The sequence below is a fragment of the Thunnus albacares genome, chromosome 10, assembly GCF_914725855.1.
Source record: "Thunnus albacares chromosome 10, fThuAlb1.1, whole genome shotgun sequence".
NCBI classification, from domain to species: domain Eukaryota; kingdom Metazoa; phylum Chordata; class Actinopteri; order Scombriformes; family Scombridae; genus Thunnus; species Thunnus albacares.
This window is the reverse complement of record NC_058115.1, coordinates 25,317,183-25,335,193: the sequence shown is the minus strand read 5'-3', so window position 1 is coordinate 25,335,193 and position 18,011 is coordinate 25,317,183. Positions and strand designations below refer to the sequence as shown.

General features: G+C 37.1%; 1 protein-coding gene across 1 annotated transcript; it reads left to right on the top strand.

Annotated features, from left to right (window-relative positions):
* The first annotated feature begins 7,104 nt into the window (after positions 1-7,104).
* Positions 7,105-17,285, top strand: cxcl14 (chemokine (C-X-C motif) ligand 14). The gene is made up of 4 exons (XM_044363805.1): positions 7,105-7,504; positions 9,693-9,798; positions 13,969-14,082; positions 15,052-17,285. Exons 1-4 carry the CDS (start codon positions 7,441-7,443, stop codon positions 15,065-15,067), a joined length of 300 nt encoding a protein of 99 aa, XP_044219740.1. The 5' UTR covers positions 7,105-7,440; the 3' UTR covers positions 15,068-17,285.
* Positions 17,286-18,011: the final 726 nt, after the last annotated feature.

Genomic DNA, 18,011 nt, shown 5'->3' with positions numbered 1-18,011 from the left:
CCAGCAAGAGAACAGAAGTTGTGCTTGTGAACTGATGATGATGCAGTAACTGTTTAGCTAAGAGGGCTCTTCTCTACCAGACAGGCATTCAAAATGTTTAGACGTGTTAGAGACACAGTTAGTCAGTCTGCCGCTTCGTTCCAGACTGAAATATCTCAACAACTATTGGATGGATTGCCGTGAGATTCAGTTCAGACATTCATGGTTCCCAGATGATAAATCCTTTATTGACCCTCTGAGTTTTCCAGTTGTGCATCAAGCATGTCAAAGTTTTCACTTATCCTGAGAAATATCTCAAACTCTACAAGATGGATTGGCACAAAATGTGGTGCAGACATTTACGGTTCCCAGACTAATAACTTTGATTATCCTCATTTGACATTCCTGGTTTTAAGAGAAATGTCTCAACATCTCTTGGGTGGATTTTCAGGAAATTTGGCACATACATTCATGTTCTCTAATGATGTGATGATTTTCCTCTAACTCCATCATAAAGTCAAAGTTTAAATTTTTCCAGTACTTTGTTTTTCAAATGCTAATAAAACTAATGACATTCCCATCAGCCTTAGATGTACTTTATCTTTAGTGCTAAATGACAAATATTAGCATGCTAACACGCTAAACTATGGTTAACATGGTAAACATTTTATCTACTGCATCAACTATATCAAACATCAGCATTTTAATATTATCATCATGAACATTAGTGTTGTTTAATAATGTCCAACCTGAGAAATTAAGGCGGGAAAAATATTATATTTTCATTTCAAACATTTTTAAACTTAACACAATCATTTCTTGTTTAAGTCTTTTGTGAAAGTTTTCTTAATTAATTTGTTCAAGTATCAAATTTACCTCAATAGTTTAGAACTAGCTACATACATTTTTTTTAATGTATTCATTTAATATTTTTTATGATATGATAGAAAACAAATCATGTTGCTTATTGTGGACTGTTTTTGAAGGTTATTATCTAAAGGTGATCAATTTCAGTAACACATGATTCCTGTCACTTAGTTTGACCACAGATTTGCTGAGAGAGTTTTTCATCAAGCTGTATCACCTTTTCATACCACGGACATCTTACTTCAGAGCAAAAATCTGCATTTGACAGTGTGAACCACCGGGTCAGATTTTATTAAAGATCTGTTGGATCGCTTTGTGGCACAAAATAGTAGCTAAGTGCTTCCAGTGGTAAAAGAAGGTTTTCAAGTTTCTGTCAGTAACAGATGGTGTAAGCTGTGAAAATCTGACGGAGAAATCATCTCTAAGATGTTTATCTCCAAACCTAACTAAAATTATAACAGCATCTCCGACATCTCTGTCATTTCAGCTACAAGGTAACATAAAAACATGTCACAACACACTTAATTTGGAGTAATATTCAGATGCCCTATTTATACCCTGATGGGTATAATCAACCGGAAGAATTTTTGCGTGTTTTAGTTACAGACTGCAGCCTGTATTTAAATATCGAGACGTTCAGTCTGGCTGCCAACACACATCACTCACAAACATACTCTCTCCTTCTCTCTCTCTGTCTCTTCTCACACTTTTTACTTTTATCATTCTAAACTAAACAGCTCCAAACACACTTCACACACCCTCTGCCATGTTTGACTTTGGGGTAAACTGTACAATTTTCCCTGTGAATTACGTCTGCACTTACACCACTGCCAAGTCCACTAAAAGCCATTAGACACAGTGCAGGTTAGCTCACCCAGACAAATTGAGTTTACAATCTAGCAAGCAGGCCAGGTTTGTGTAACTAGACGTAGTCCTTCTCCGTGTGATGAATTCAGTCTGGTTGAAAGAACTGGAGGTGGTCACAAAACAGCTGGCCTTGTACTCAAGCAAGGGAAAAACAAATTTATTCTGTAATATAATAGTTAGAATATAAAGGGTTTATTACAAAAAGACAACTATCATTTGAAACTCACAGTGATTCCTCATCGTTAAAATGATTTGATATGATAGTTAATGGATTTTAGGTCATGTTTTTCTGCAGCCGCTACAAAAAATGTTTTGATTCATGATACAAGAAGAGATATAACTATAAATTTATAATCATCAATATGATTTTTCTCAGGTTTGGATTATTTTCTTGTGGAATCAAAAAAGGTTTTCAGTTCCCTGCTGAAAATTAATTAAAACTTAAAACTCTCACTCTTGAACTGCTCACCACTCTGTATGACCTCTTATGGGGTTCATCTGAAAAGTACAAAGTAAGGCAACGACTCCAAACCAGAGTTAATTATCAGTCGGTAAAAGGAAATACTGTGGAGTACCAAATTTGAAAAAAAAATAGAGATTATGATTCACATCTTTTTTTAGGAGGAAAATAAATGCTCAAATAAGGTTACAATTAGAGTGATGCTGATCTATAGGACATCACAATAACTAGCAAACTATCAGCATGTCTCAGTTTCCCACCAATCTGAGTCATTTGTAGCATCTAAACATGACATTTTCATAACTAAGAGTGGGTGAAACTTCTCAAGAAGCAAGCAGCGAAGTCAAAATAGATTGTTAAAAGTAAGTGTCCTTCAGTCCCTCAAAGTGATGTGAACACGCACACTTGACCAAACCTACTGATAATAAACAGAAACCGGACCAAACCTAAACACTGACAATTCCAGGATCGCTAGGGGAAAAAATCTAAAAATATCTCCATTTATAAAGTAAACTGTTAAATAACATCCACTTCAATATCAAGCACATTTGGAACATGATTGATATGGGTGTATGAAGGGATATTTGAGATCATTAGATAGTACTGTCGGGTTATGTGAACCACTGCTTCAAGGCTTTCCGAGTTTTATTACAGTTTATTTATCTAAGAACCTGGCACCAACCTCCTGGTAGCATCTGTAACCAATTTTGGTACAAGTCAGATAATTATATTCTCTATTACTGTTCTCTGTGCTTCATTGTCAAAGCTGCTGCTTTTATATATAGAAATAAACAAAACAAATACAACTGTTGAGATGTTCTCAATTTCTTCAGTGAGGTTTTGGTAAATGACAATATAATAAACTTGAAAATATTTCAAAAACAACATTTTTGACTGATTAATGATGTCATTTTCATCATCATTTCAAGGCTGATTCCTTTCTAGCTGAAATCCTTTGTATTTGATAGCTTCTATTTCTGCCTTTAATCTCTTTCCTCCCTTTAGCATTTAGTGAAGCTGAAGTGATCTAATGGATCAAGACAACAGACGTCCGACTGATTATCAGTCACTTCAACTGAAGACTGAAACGGACAGCTCGCCGATGTCTGTTATCCTGAGATCAAAACGACTTGAGATGGATTCACACAGCATCCGTGTCCTGCAGGGGTCACATACGCACAAATCTGTCCCAGGTTGCTGGAAATTATAGCTGACATTACGACCTATTGTTGTTCATAATCTCAGGATCAAAGGTTTGAATTTTTTTTTTCTATGTGTGACTTCAGGGTTTTCCATGTTCAGGCAGCAACCTGGGATAAAGTCCTCTTTTTGTTGTTGTTGTTGTTTAAATCCTGCTACTGAACTCCACACAGTGTGTTGCATAGTCCGTCCTGAGGTGACATCAAGAGAGATTCACAGTTGATTTGCTCACCATTCAGGTTGCACATACAGTACATGTTAGCCAATAAATACCAACGACACACATCAGGCAGCTTTTTTACGGATGTACATGCTTGCGCTCACGTAGGAACACACACTATGATGGACATACATCCATGACGATACTGTATAAAAACACATACACACACATGGCGCAGACGGACATTTCATGGCCGCTGGTTTGAGTAATGAAAGGAGTTGATTGCATCAGAGTTCAGGGCAGGGAGGTGAACACACAAACACACACACGCACACATACAAATCCCTCATGATGCAGGACGGTGATGAATGCTGTTTAATCCTGTGGTAAGAGTGTCCCAGGTGGGAGGGGTCAGACCTTCTTCTCAGGGCTATCTCTTACAGGCCAATAGTTCAGCCTGATGGCGTCCCCAGATACAATGGCTGCATTTATTCATACGCAGCGAAGAGAATAACAATAGCTCATATATTCAGAAAAACTACTGCTGAGTTTTTTTAATGTCTTAAAATTCAAAACAAAAGAATACGAAGACTGACACAAAAGATGTTCTGATACTGCTGATTGGTCATCGCTGTAAAATGATGGTCGATACTGTGCAGGAGGATTTCAAGGATAATGCACACTGAAGTGTCCTAATGTGGAAAGCACTTACCACAAGCAAAACAAAGAACTTTTGTTCAAATTACATAACATTTTTCCTTTGACTCATCCTATTTAGAATTTATAAGCAGTAGACACACATTTAAATACTATAATGTAGTTATAAGCAGATGTAAGGACAATTTCACATGTTTATTAATGTACGGTAGGATTTGTTAGCAATCATAACCTCTACTAAGACATATTTTATATTATTAGGGCTGCAACTAATGATTATTTTCATAATCAATTGATCTGTCAATTATTTTCCCTATTAATCGATTAGTTGTTTGGTCCGTAAAATGATGAATTTGTCCCGACCAACAGCCCACAACCCAAAGATATTCAGTTTACTATCATAGAGGACTAAGGCAACCAGAAAATATTCATATTTGAGAAGCTGGAATCAGAGAATCTTGAAATTTTATTCTTACAAAATGACTAAAAATGATTGATTAAACTAGTTGATTAAACTAATTGATGAATGAAATAAACATTGCAGCTCTATACATCATTAGAACTGTTTTACTATATTGTTATACTATATACGCCAGCGATAGGGACAAGCAGACATTAAAATATCATACTAATAAATACTTTAAAATATCACTATATTTGGAAGAAAACTAGTTTCATGATATGAGGCCAAATATAGTGACAAAACAGAGTATGAAGGAAGCAACCACGGGAGTGACGTTACAGCAGCCGCCGAAAGCGGGGCGTTGCAGCATCGACCGGTGACCAGTGAGTATTGTCAGAGAGAATAGAGACAGAGTGAAAACTCTACATTTCAACAAATTTTGTGGTGCTTCCATAAACCTGACTTTGTTTTCTGACAGAATATTATATCAGACTTTAACTCTGAATACAGAACAGCAACTGTGTTAAATTATCTGTACGTTAACTTAGGCAGCTGCATCCAGTTTGGCAAAAATCTGGTGTCCGGCTCCTCTGCGTCAAAAATAGGTAAGAGAAACAGTTTGGTTGCAGTTTTCACCCCTTCATTCATGAGTGTTTTCCAAAACAAGCTCTGAGGTGTTTTGACTGTCCAATGGCATTTCTGGCTTGTGTGCAGCACTTGGTAAGTTTGCAAAGATTCCTGTTGACTGACTCCAGCACGCCATTTGTATTATGATCCTTGCACACCAGTAAGATATATACAGTCTTGATGAGGAAAAAATGTGTAAATGTAAACAAGACTCAATAAAGAAATATAACACTGCTCACTAACTTTGTTTATGAAACTTTGTCTCTGTGCTCGCCCCCTGCTTTCTGTAAACACACCATCAGTGGATGATCGGACAGGACGTGCACAATGCATTCTGGTTGTAGGATTTCCCCTTAAGAGCGATATGGGGAATCTACAGCCTTTTTCCTGTTTTCTCTACTTATAAGACACCAATCTCAAAAAGAATTGCACATTTCTACTACATAGGGGACCTAGTTTTAAGAAATCATCATATTCACAGCAGTGAATTTTCCCTTTAATTATCTGTTTATACACCAGCTTTCTTTTATGGACGCCCAGGCAGAGTTATAGGCTAGTAGGTGACAGCTAGCCTAACGTTATGTAAACAAACACAACCTATACTGTGTATGATAACAACTATATTACAGTATGCTACCATTTATTAAATGTTTGTATGCTGCTAATATGTTCTCAACAGGGACTTAAAGTAAAGTTTTACCAAATTATCATAATTTTTTAAGAGTTTGGATTAGTCTGTTTAACCCTTGGTCAAAGTTAGCTTAACAACAGTTAACAGTTAGCAAGTATAGCAAGTGCCATTGCTATGGATACCTGTGTACTGATTAAGACGGACTATGTTGGAGGTTTGAGCATGAAATTTCATTCTTGACCTACATATAACAAAAAATATCTCAGCTCAAATCAAATGTCCACTTAGTTTTACAGAGCTTTCAACCAATATGTCACGCTCTTCATTCAATAAAGGGAGCTGAGCCGTTGCGACTGGACTGTTGTGTTACAGTAGCTGGGTGTTTGACGTGATCTCTGAGGTGACGTTAACGGTTAACTTCTAGCCAATCAGAAACGAGTATTTTCTGTGACCATGGCAACCAATATAAGCGCATACATTCATTGTTGTATGAGGAGAAATAACGACAGAAAGATGTTGGATAATGCATGTTCTTGTTTTTAAGACATCGAGCAGCACTTTCACTGTCCAGAAAAAGGGTTAAATTCAAGGATGCAAGACGTTTATTGTCATCTCACCACACTTACATTTATACTTTCCAGTATCAAATACATATGAAGACATGAAATTGCGTTTCCCCGGCTTGTTGAAAAGGTAGAATAAATGCACAGGTATCAAAATTTTAGAAGAATTAAAATTAATTTTCATGAACAGGGATTGTGCAGAAGATATATATATATATATATATATACATATAAATATGGCAAATATTCTACAATTCAGAAATACAGAATAGACAGAGTGCAGGAGGATCAAGTGATCCAGTAATTGACCATAAAACTTTGTTGAGACAGCATATGAACCGAAAAGTTTCCATCTTTCTCTGTTTTTCTAAGTAACCCTGCAACGCAGCTACTGGACACACACACAAAAAAAATCCGTTCGTGAAATCTATGAGGTTTATCAACATCCCGCTAAGTTTTCTGTCATTTATATCGTGAGGACAGAAGCTGTGGGATATAAACTAACCAAAAATCTACCACAGCAGACGTCACCACCCTCATTTTGGTGGACAATATGTGTATTTTGTGTCCTCTCTTTCTCCCTCCCTCCCCTTTTCCATGTTCTCCACAAGTGTTTGATTCGCTGTCTGGCCGTGCTGCATATTAATGAGATGGGGACAGCGGGCTGCTTTTTAAAAGAGCTGCTGCCTGCCTCTCCACAGCGACAGAAGGAGAGAGAGAGAGAGAGGAAGAAAAGGGGGGAGAGACCTAAACGACTGACTGGAGGTTCATCCAAGCGCTCAGGACGCACAATCAGCGCTCCAAAAGGGACTCCAAAAAAAAAAAAAAAAAAAGAAGCAGAAACCCTTCAGCGCTCTTTCAGTCTTCCCATCCAACAGTGCAAGTGGATGTTATTTACACCTCTAAAGACTTGTGTTCATTTTTTTGTGCGTTTACTCGCATAGACTGACTGGAGAGCTCGGATTTTGAGGACAGCTGCTTGTTTTTTTTCAGAAAAAGAAATCTTTATTTTTTACTTGTGAAGACATGCATCGGTGCACAGCAGTGCTACTTTTGTTAGTGGTGGCCTTATACTTCCTGAGCGCAGAAGGTAAACTTTAAAAAAGCTGATTTATTTTACTTTCTATGTTGTAGGATTGTGCTTTTTTTGTTCTGAAGTTATGGTGATGTAACTGAAAATCAACAATAGGAGGGAGAAAGCCTTTGTGTGGTCATTGATTCCCTTATTTTCTTTTTTTTTTATGTGTGTCTAAAGAGAGGGATATGAGAATTAAGTGCAAAATTAACTTTTCCTATCTAAAGTTTGTTTGAAACATGTGTGAAGTTGCTGCCAAAGATCCCAAATCTCCAGCACAGGTTATGAAAACAACTTAGCTGTAGTGTCTGAGTGGTGTGACTGCTGGCATCTTATGTAAAACTTCATATTGACATGTATATGCAACCTGCTGCATTCAAAACATTCAATTCAGCAGCTCTTTCATACTTTGTTCTATCAGTAAACACAGAGAACTTGTTAATTGCAGTCTGAGATGTTAAATCTGATCTCATCATGAGCCTGAAGTTGGCATTTGCAAGCCTTTTTTTTTTTTTTTTTGCACCCTGAACACCACTCTGAGGCTCTGTGCATTCACTCTGCGTGTCTGGCAGGAAAAGTGAAGCTTACCATATGTAGCTGAAATATTTTAAAGCCAATATTCACAGGGTCAGTAGGAGGGGAGAGAGGGGGGCTGGTGAGAGAGGATGGAATGAAATGTCTTCTTTATGATTAACAGATGTACAGAGGAACGTATTTTGACCAAAAAACAATCTGCAAATCTGTCTTAAATGTATTCTAAATATATTCACTGCCTGGGAGGATGTATATCTGTCAACTTCTGCCACTTCTATTATAAGTTTGTATTTGTCAGGAGCATTATTAGTCTTTATCAGCTACTTTAGAAGCATGTCCACATCAGTTTTAGGTAGGAAAGAGGAAAAACTGTCATTAAGTTCATAAAATCCTTTGACATATTGTTTTTATTTTTCATTTTATATGGTTTTATAAAATGTTTTACAGTTTTATAGTCGTTCATAAGTAAATCGGCACACGCTGTTAGAAAAAAGACACCATCTCCTCCTGTATAGACTTTGTGAGAAACATTTACCTCCACCTAAATTCCCATCACACAGTCCTGACATGAACACGGATCCATAAACCTCAGCGTCTCCCCCGCTTTTATTGGTTTCTGTTGTCCAGCATGTCTGTGTTAAGTGCTTGCACCGCTGTTGGGCTAGTGACAGATTTAGTGTCCGGCGGATGAGGACAGAGGAGAGCAGGTGATGGATGAAGGAAACCTTGGACTATCTAGGTCGTCACCTCCCAACACAAATATTACAACCCCCCCCAAAACCAATTTCCTCTGCTTTTATTCAGCAGCGTAAAGTCTTGACAGCTAGAAGAAAGCAATTGAAATTGATAAATGTATAGATGCTTTAGAAGTGTGACTGCATGTAGCTGCATGACTTCTCTAAACAATAGAGCATTTCAAAGAGAAAAGTGCACGAGAAGTAGGTTTTAAATCATTGTAGCAGGACAGAAGAAGCCACAGAACTTAAACTTTTCTTTAATCACTTGAATTTGAAATCACAATTAGTCTTAGCTGCATCGTGTAAAACAGCAAATCAGATAATCTTGCTGACGTGCAGCAGATAATATCTTTTATTGCAGCAACAACATGGATGCTACAGTGAAATTCAATAAGAGACAACAATGAAAATGAATCCAGGAGTTTATCGTTCAATCCCTGACAAAGTCTAACATGTTGTATTTTGTTATATGTGAATCAATAAACCTAAAATTATGCCATTTTTTTTTCTCAGTTGAAAAGTTGATGTTTTAGAAATACTTGTACTAACTGTGTGAATAGAAAAATATCTCACTGCTTTTAAAACATTTACTGCGTTGTGTAATAGATGAATCAAAGAGTTAACTGAAGGAAAAGAGTGTTTGTAAAGCATGTAAGCAGCAGACATAAATAGTGGTAATCCTCCTTGTCACTGTGTAATTTAAATATAAACCAGAGACTTAATCGTGATCGAGAGCCAATTCGCTGTAATCAATTTTATATCCGTGTCAGTTTCAAAGCTGGAAGTAATTACGAGCCTGACTTCAATAATGTGTCACACAATTTGGAAAAGTTTACACGTGATCGGTTTCCATTATACTTTTTGAAATCCCTGCACTACGAGTAAGTTCATTGTGTTACAGTTAGAACAACATATGTTTGTTTTCTCAACAGCTTACAAGTGCAGGTGCACCAGAAAAGGACCAAAGATCAGATACAAGGATGTACAGAAGCTGGAGATCAAACCCAAACACCCGTTCTGCCAAGAGAAGATGATATTGTGAGTCATGCTTTTATCTCTCTTCCTCCATCGCTCTTCTCTTCCACTGCTTGATCTCTTTCTTGTGTCTCTGACTGCATCCTTTCCTAACTAGTCTTTTACTTCTTCTCGCTCTTTCCTCCATATCCATCTCATCCTTTGTGTTATTATTTTTCCTTCACCCCTTGACCTTTATCTACTTATCTGTCTCTCCTCTTGCTTTTCTTCCCTTTCCTCTTCTGCTCCTCCACTTATTTTCCCACTGTTTCTCCCTACATGTACTCCGCACTACAAGTCATACCATCAGCAGTATTTGTATTTTCTTGACACACAGATTTACAACTGCAAGTGTACCGTGACTGTACTCTAAAGTACTATAAAAATATTTGGCAGCACAACTGTTCGGGCACTATCAAAATATCCTGTCATCAGTGCCTGAGGACTTAGGAGAATTTACAGTGTGATGATGAACTGACGATTTAACGACACCCGGCATTCAGGAGCTGGAATGATTTATTGTTGGAAAAGTGATGAGAAAAGAAACACAGCTTTCCAAAACTTTCCAGAACTTTTAGGGTGCTTTCCACTTAACCATTAGCTTACTTTCCAGACTTACAGTAATAAACTGAAGCATCGCCACTGTAAAAAGAAAAGGCAAAATTCGCATGCATTACATTCAGTGAATCATTATTACATATAATATATAAATGTATGTGTACTTGACATCTCAAAAACTGATTTCTACCTTTTTTGGTGGGTTGTTGCACCCCAACCTACAGCCTCCATTCCAGTTTTTTTTTTTTTTTTACCTTGGTTTTCAAATTATAAACTGTCTATTTGATCCTTTTACCTTCTCTGACTGTCTGCCGTCTGACCTCTGACCCATTAAAACACAGCCCAAGCACACAAACGGATATTATGTTCAATTTGAGCCATCGTGGAATGCAGCATGAACTCCTCTGATGATAACTAGGCCTCTTCTTCAAGAGGGATCCAAACAGAGTCAATGTAGCCTGTGGTGCAAAGACAGACTCTCTAGCCTTAGATAAATAAACTTACATTACATATACAGTTTGTAGTATATTTTTTTAACTATGATCTGAGTTCAAGTGCCGGGGATCAAGTCTCACACGTAGCTAAAGATGTGAGATGGGATTTCTGTGTGGAATTCATTTGAAGTGTTTCATGTCAAACCTACAGTACATGAAGGGAAAACAGATGGGAATATGTTATGTGAGCCTCCCCGGAGTCAATTTATGTTTATGGCCGAAACTCTGCTGCCACCTGCTGGCAAACTATGATATCACACAGTGAACACAATCTGGATAAACGCAGAAGCAAACTGAGAAAACAGATTCTGTGGATGTGATATAAATCTTTTTACACGGTCACATTACAGAGACTTACAGAGACTAAAAAGCAACTTAATATCAAAGCGATGTCCCCTTAAATTGATTAAAATAAAAAACAAAAAAGGTTTGTGTGTGTGTGTGTGTGTGTTGAGTGTTCTTCCCAATTCGTAATGAATCATGTGTTGAGATCTCTAAACAGAACAGAAATGATGTGAGGTTTATTCTATTATGAACATGCCGTCAAATTTTTTAAAGATTTAATTTAGATTTTCACTATTACACACATGTTTGGGCAGTAACAATAAGAACAATTACACCATTTTAATTTCACTTTTCAAAATGGAATTTATTAACTGTGCACATATGATAGCAACAAAGTTATTCAAATGGAACTGAGATTAGATCATATGAATCCCAGTAATTCCAGTATTGTTTAGCGCTAAAACCATTACATGATAAACTGATCAATTAATCATGTATCAAACAAAACGATAAGGGTGGTATAAAGGCTGAGTATTAAAGAAGTCACATTAAAGTATAAGTTATAATAACAATAAATAGTGACTAAAATTATATAAAAGTATGAAGAAACATTGATTAGATTGATTAATTATCTTAAATGTGTGTATCCATGCAAAACACACTCTTGAGAACATTTGGTTTGTGTCAACTCACAGGTCTGTTTCTGTGTGAGCGTACGTTCCCCGTCACCATGCAGCCATTATTACAGGCTGGTCTATTAGCATGAGATGGGGGCCACCAGCCGCCGGTCCCCCAGTGAAAAATGAGCCTCAGCGGGCTCCGGAAAGCCACAGAAAGAAATGGAGTGGGAGAGAAATGAGCGAGAGAGAGCCCCCCCTGGCCTTTTTTGTGGCCGCTTGGCTCACGACAGTCAGTTTGGCATTCTTAGCGGCCACTCCTAACAGCACACACAAGCCAGCGAGGCCTGAAACCTCCCTGTTTTCTCCTCGTTTCTTTCTGTTTGTTCCATTTTCTCTTTCTCCTTCCTCTCTTTAATTTGGTCATTTTCCACTTTGTCTTATACTTTCTCTTTTATCTCATTTTCACCCTCTTTTTATTCTCCTCACTCTGTTTCTTATTGATGCTCTTTCTATATTTGTCACTTTCTTTTTCTGTCTTTTCCTTGCTACCTCTCTTCTTCTACCCTTTGTCATGTCTTAGTGGAGGTTGAAGGACAGTATTCAGATTGATTACTTAAGTAAAAGTAGCAGTAAAACATTATAAAAATACTCCATTATTTGAGTAAAAGTACACCAACAAAATGTACTCAAAGTATAAAAATGACTGATTATACAAAATAACTCATCTAAGAGTGTTATATTATTGTCAATATTATATTATGGGATTATTATTATTAATTTATTAGTATGTAAGAAGCATTTGGAAGTAGCTGGTGGAGGTGGAGGTCATTGTACTACTTTTGCTACTCTCTAAACTTTTTGGTTATTTAAGTTTTTAGATCATAGATCTTATGTGAAATTTTAATCTGAAAAGTAATAAATAAATACAATATTTCTACTTTAAATGTATTGGATTAAAAGTATAAACCTCACATATGAGTAAATGTACTTTAAATGTTCATCTCTGGTCTTTGTTTTCCTCTTCTACCTCACAACCATCATTCCCTTTTCTTCATTTCTTTCCCTTTGACATCCCTCTTTTAGCTCTCTCGCTGTCTTCCTTTCTCCCCATGTGGTTATGAAACATTTTGCCAACCATATTAGCCGTTCGAGCCAGTGGCTGCACTTTAACTACCCAGTTGAATGACAATGAGGAGAAATTAAAGCTCATATTAACACAGTAATGAGGTTATATTTCCCTCCTGCTGAGGAGCCATGGGCAAACATTCAGGGTACGTTTATTACAGCCTCACAGATATGAAGCCATTGGCATGAACGCATACAAAAAGCACTTTCATGTTCTCTCAATCAAACACACACACACACTCAAAGCACAGTTCTTCCATAACAAAGCACATAGAGCTGGCCAAGTAAAGCCTCAATAGCCAGACAAAGTGACAACTGAATGGGCAGGAAAATAGATGCAAAACTCTTTAATCTAATCCTTATAACTACTGAATGCATCTTTTTTATTGAGAGTCGAGTCTTTTCTCCTGAAGTCGACTCATTTAACATTCATGGTTTGTCGAGTCTTTGAGTGTGTCACTGGATGGAGAGGCCCCATGGCATGGTGGGAGTTTTTCCCACATTTCTCTTGTTTGGCCTGAATATGCCACATGCAGGCAGAGTGTCTCTGCTGTTGCCTTAAGCCGAGGGTTACAGACAGACCATTTGATTCAATGAGCTTAGATGTCACATATTTTAGTGGCAGCTCCATAATATTGCTCCATTGCCAAGAAACAGGCGACCCTGTGCAAGCTGAATCTTTTGAATGTGAGGGCATTTCACTGCGGAAACGTTATTGAGGGCAGCACAGAATAGCAGCTGAAATCTGGGACAAAAAAACATGTCAACTGTGCTACAACTTGACTCAAACTGGCATTCAGATGGGTTTAGTCAGAATTTCTGTTCTTCTCCACTTCATATTCATCTCGACCTTCTCTCAAACTATTGAAGTCAACAAATTTATTGTGCAGACAGCAAACTTTTTTGTAGCCAAATGATTGCATTGTGGATTGATTTAAAAGTCAGATATTTATTGCATAAATATATTTTCCTCACTAACCACTTTGCCATCAGTCATTATACAACACAGTAGCAAGCTTATTTGTCTGTGAATATTTTGTCAGTAATAGTAGACTTTTTGATTTTTTTAAACCTTTCTCTTTTTGTCTCTTCATCTCTGCGTCCTTCCTCAGTGTGACGATGGAGAACGTGTCCCGGTTCAAAGGGCAGGAGTACTGTCTTCATCCCAAACTTCAGAGCACCAAGAATCTGGTCAAATGGTTCCGCATCTGGAAGGACAAGCACAGGTAATGGATTATGACTAGGGTCATTTTAAACTCGAATTAAAACGGTTTTTAAAAGAGGAATCAGTCAAGTAGTAATGAGTAATCTGGTGCTTGTCATTTCCTTATACTTCTATTGTATCATTGTTTGTCAATTGTTTGTGTCTTGTACTGTTTTGTATGTACTTTCTCGTTGAATTTTATGTATTTTAAAGGCCCATCTAGGGACTAGGCTATAAAGATTGCGGCATGTGACATTAGTTCATGCTACATACTTGTTCCTATACAAATAAATAATAAAAGCAACTGGATAAAATCAATATATATGGACAATTGATTAGTTAATGTATTTTATTGCATGTTACTCCCTTTTCTCTATTTTACAACTTTACAACATACGCTAAAGACAAAAGAGTAAATGTATGTGACAATTGCTAAGTATTTTCATAAATATTAATGACTCTGGTGGCTGTTGCAGTTAGTTTGCAGATGACAGCACTAATTATTATTTAATGTTAAGTTTTCTGCAGTATAATAGATATAATTAGTAAGACATAAAGCTAAAAAAGCTCAGAATTTACACACAAAAAACACCCTCACCCTATCTTACCACTGACTCTGAGTCATAGCTCATGTCCAGCGGCTTTTCCTGTGATGCTTTATTGATTTGTTTTGCTGAAATCCCTCCTCTCACCTGACCTCCTGACTACTGGGGAGGTCAGAGGTCAGGGACAGCCACAAACAACAGCCCCATGGAGAGGACAGATATCAGTGTTCTGCTGATTACAGAAGTTCATTTCCACAGGGACTCTGTGGGTTACAGGGTGATTAAACCAATGTCCTTCTGCTTACATCCACATGTCTGCCAAGTTCAATACAAGGCACTTTTGATCTCTATTTATCCACAGACTAAAGGAAAACACCTGGTGAAAAAGGTAGAAAAATGTAAACTGCGGCCAAAGAAATTAACTATAATTTTGTTTTTTCCTACAGGGTGTACGAAGCCTAAAACCTTGGCAACCCATCACGTGAGGATCAAGTGAGACGAAAAAAAGACGACAACACCACCAGGACTGTTTTTGTGAAGTACAAGATGTAACCTGCAATCAAACTGTACTTCTCCCTCTTCTGCCTGAGATCTGTCAAGCACATTAAGAGATATCTACTGTATAGTTCGTATATAAACAGGTGGGCTTGTTTTAGTCGGCCATCAGTCTAGTCACAGTCACTCACCACTCCTTTACAACTGTAGTTATACTTGTCAAATAGTGGACGAGACACCACCGTCTGTGTTCAAACAGTTGTAGGTTTGTTCGGTTATTATTTAAAGGGACTTTGCTCTTGGCTTTTAGGCTTCTTTCCAAGTGAAGAATGTGTAATTCTGAAGAGACGGGGAAAATCCTCCTTTGAAAAATACAGTCTCAGATTTTCACTGCTTTGTATTCAGCATGACAGGTATGATAGTTGTACAATGCCAGCATTTAGGATCTGGTTACCCGTGTTTAAGAGGTTGCAGCGATAAAGGTTCTCGGTGAATTTAATTCTCTGTATTTGTCGAGGAGAGTCGGTCAGTGTGTGGTGACTTATAATACAGAAGTTACTATTGTTCAGTCAGATAGAGGGGATCCACCACAGTGTGTGTGTGTGTGTGTGTGTGTGTGTGTTTACCATGCCCATGCTAGTCATATGTGTCAGACAAGTACACCACTCTGCAGTAAACATTTTGTAATAATAATATCTTACTTAACCTGCAGGGTTTAGTTACAGCAGACAATAAATAATACAAATAGTTCATTTGTGCCATCGCTACATACAGTAAAGTCTGTGGATTTGAGCTCATTCAGTAACTTGACTATTGTATTCATTAAGAAAACAAAACTGTCTGCAGTTTACATCTACAGAGAAATATCTTACATATATTTTCACTGGTTGAAAGATTTTCATTCCACCTCTTGAAATAAAGTAATTACGCAATAACTGACACATAACTATTGAGCTATAATAGCATCCTTAAAGGATAAGGCTGTCAATATTCTATATTTTCATTATTGTTAATAAATACCATGAAAATAACAAAACCAACAATGTGTTGGTCCATCTCAAGCACTTCCTGACCTCCCAATGTTGTCAGAAACTCATGTGCTCCTCCTGTTTAAAAACCAGTTGGTAATATACACTGTCATTTTTTTTAAATGCTAAATAATTTCCTAAAACAGCTGGCCACTGTGGCTTTTAGCAAATGTTACTCAAACAGAAATGAATAGTGTATTTTATGGGGATTATTTTCAGCTGCTGATTAATATATGTAGTATTTGCAGCACCAGGACAGTGTAACAGTGAGGGTCATGGATGTGTTTTTAACAGTTTTTGGACAATAATGGAGCTCTATGGCACAGAGGAATACGATATATAATGTACAAAGGCAATACTTGTTAATAGAATAAATTCATCATTGGTTTTGATGTATTCATGGGATTTGTTGACAGTAAGAAAAATATAGAATATCATCAGAGTTGTTTAAAATGGACATTGGACTGTGTGATTACGTTGGTATGAAAATGAGCAATACCAGTGCATAGGAATTCAAAAATGTATATTTTTGCATTGAAAAGGGACAATTTGGCTAAAAATTCAAATACTCCTAACTATAGTCGCTGACCACACACAAAACAACATAATTACATTACAGCATATATTTAAATATAAGGCTAATGATCATTTTAACTGTCTCCTACAGTCTATGTAGGTGATGATACTCTGCTCTTTAATAATCCTTTCTCTCCTCCAGTAGATCTCCTGAACAATAAATGTGTTATTATTTTGTATGCTGTGGATACACTTTGTAATAACGACTGTCTGGTGATGTTTTGTTGCCACCAAACAGAATTCACACACAAATATATCTGCATATATACAAAACACCACATTTTCTTTACCTTTTGAAGAATGTGCATTACTCTTGTTTTATATCTTATATATAAATATATATAAAGAAGCATTTTGTAAATGGACCATTATAGCCTATATGTTAGTGAGAATGAATTCACCTTAAGACTTTATAGTGTCATGTATATTGTATTACTGAATTATAGTTGTTTTGCTATTTAAATCTTGGTTTGGTAACAGATATTTGGAGGGTGAGTGTTTGGACTGGCCCACCAAACACACAGTTAAACATTCCATTGAGTGTAAAACAATAAACTCAGCAATAAAGTGTCTATAGAGCAGCTTGTGTTTGCATTTCATTCATTGAATTAACTATTGTTGTTGACTTAACTGGGACAAAGGAGAAACAATGCTTGCAGATCCGTCGAGAGGAAACAAGAAGCTTTTCCTAAATCCAAACTACACACTAATTCTAAACAGGATTTGAGTTTGTTGTGTGTTCACACTGGAAACCTGACCGAATCCAGTATATTCAAAACTGTCAGCGTGCAGACTGAAAAGCACTTTTCCAGTGTGCTGTTGATGTATAGGTGGAGACTAGAAGAGCTGCTCACAGCTGTCTGATTTAAATGTCAGATAGTGGTGAGACAGCCCCAGTATGTTCTCAGGAAACAAAATAAATAAGTAAATGGTTTAAAAAAAACTGAACTTTATTCACAATGTTTTGCAGTGGCATCATAAAATTACAGTTTAATTGGCATCTGGACATGCACATGCTGTTTCCTGTTAGTATGAAACTAGTATGAAGTCTCCCTCCACTCAAATGTGTTTTTCTCCTTGTTCCTACTGTTGGATGTTTAGCTTCACTGCAGAATGATGTACGTGCAGAGTTTGACACTAGAAGGCTGTTTTCACATTTATCTGCTGAAGGAGGAAAGTTTCTCTGTGCTCACCTTAAATCTGAATTTAAGGCGTGTACCTACAAGCATGATTTGTGACATCTCAACTAGTCTGGAGCCAATCTTGGTCCAGTATGCAACTTAAACAAGTGTGATTTGGAAACGTGA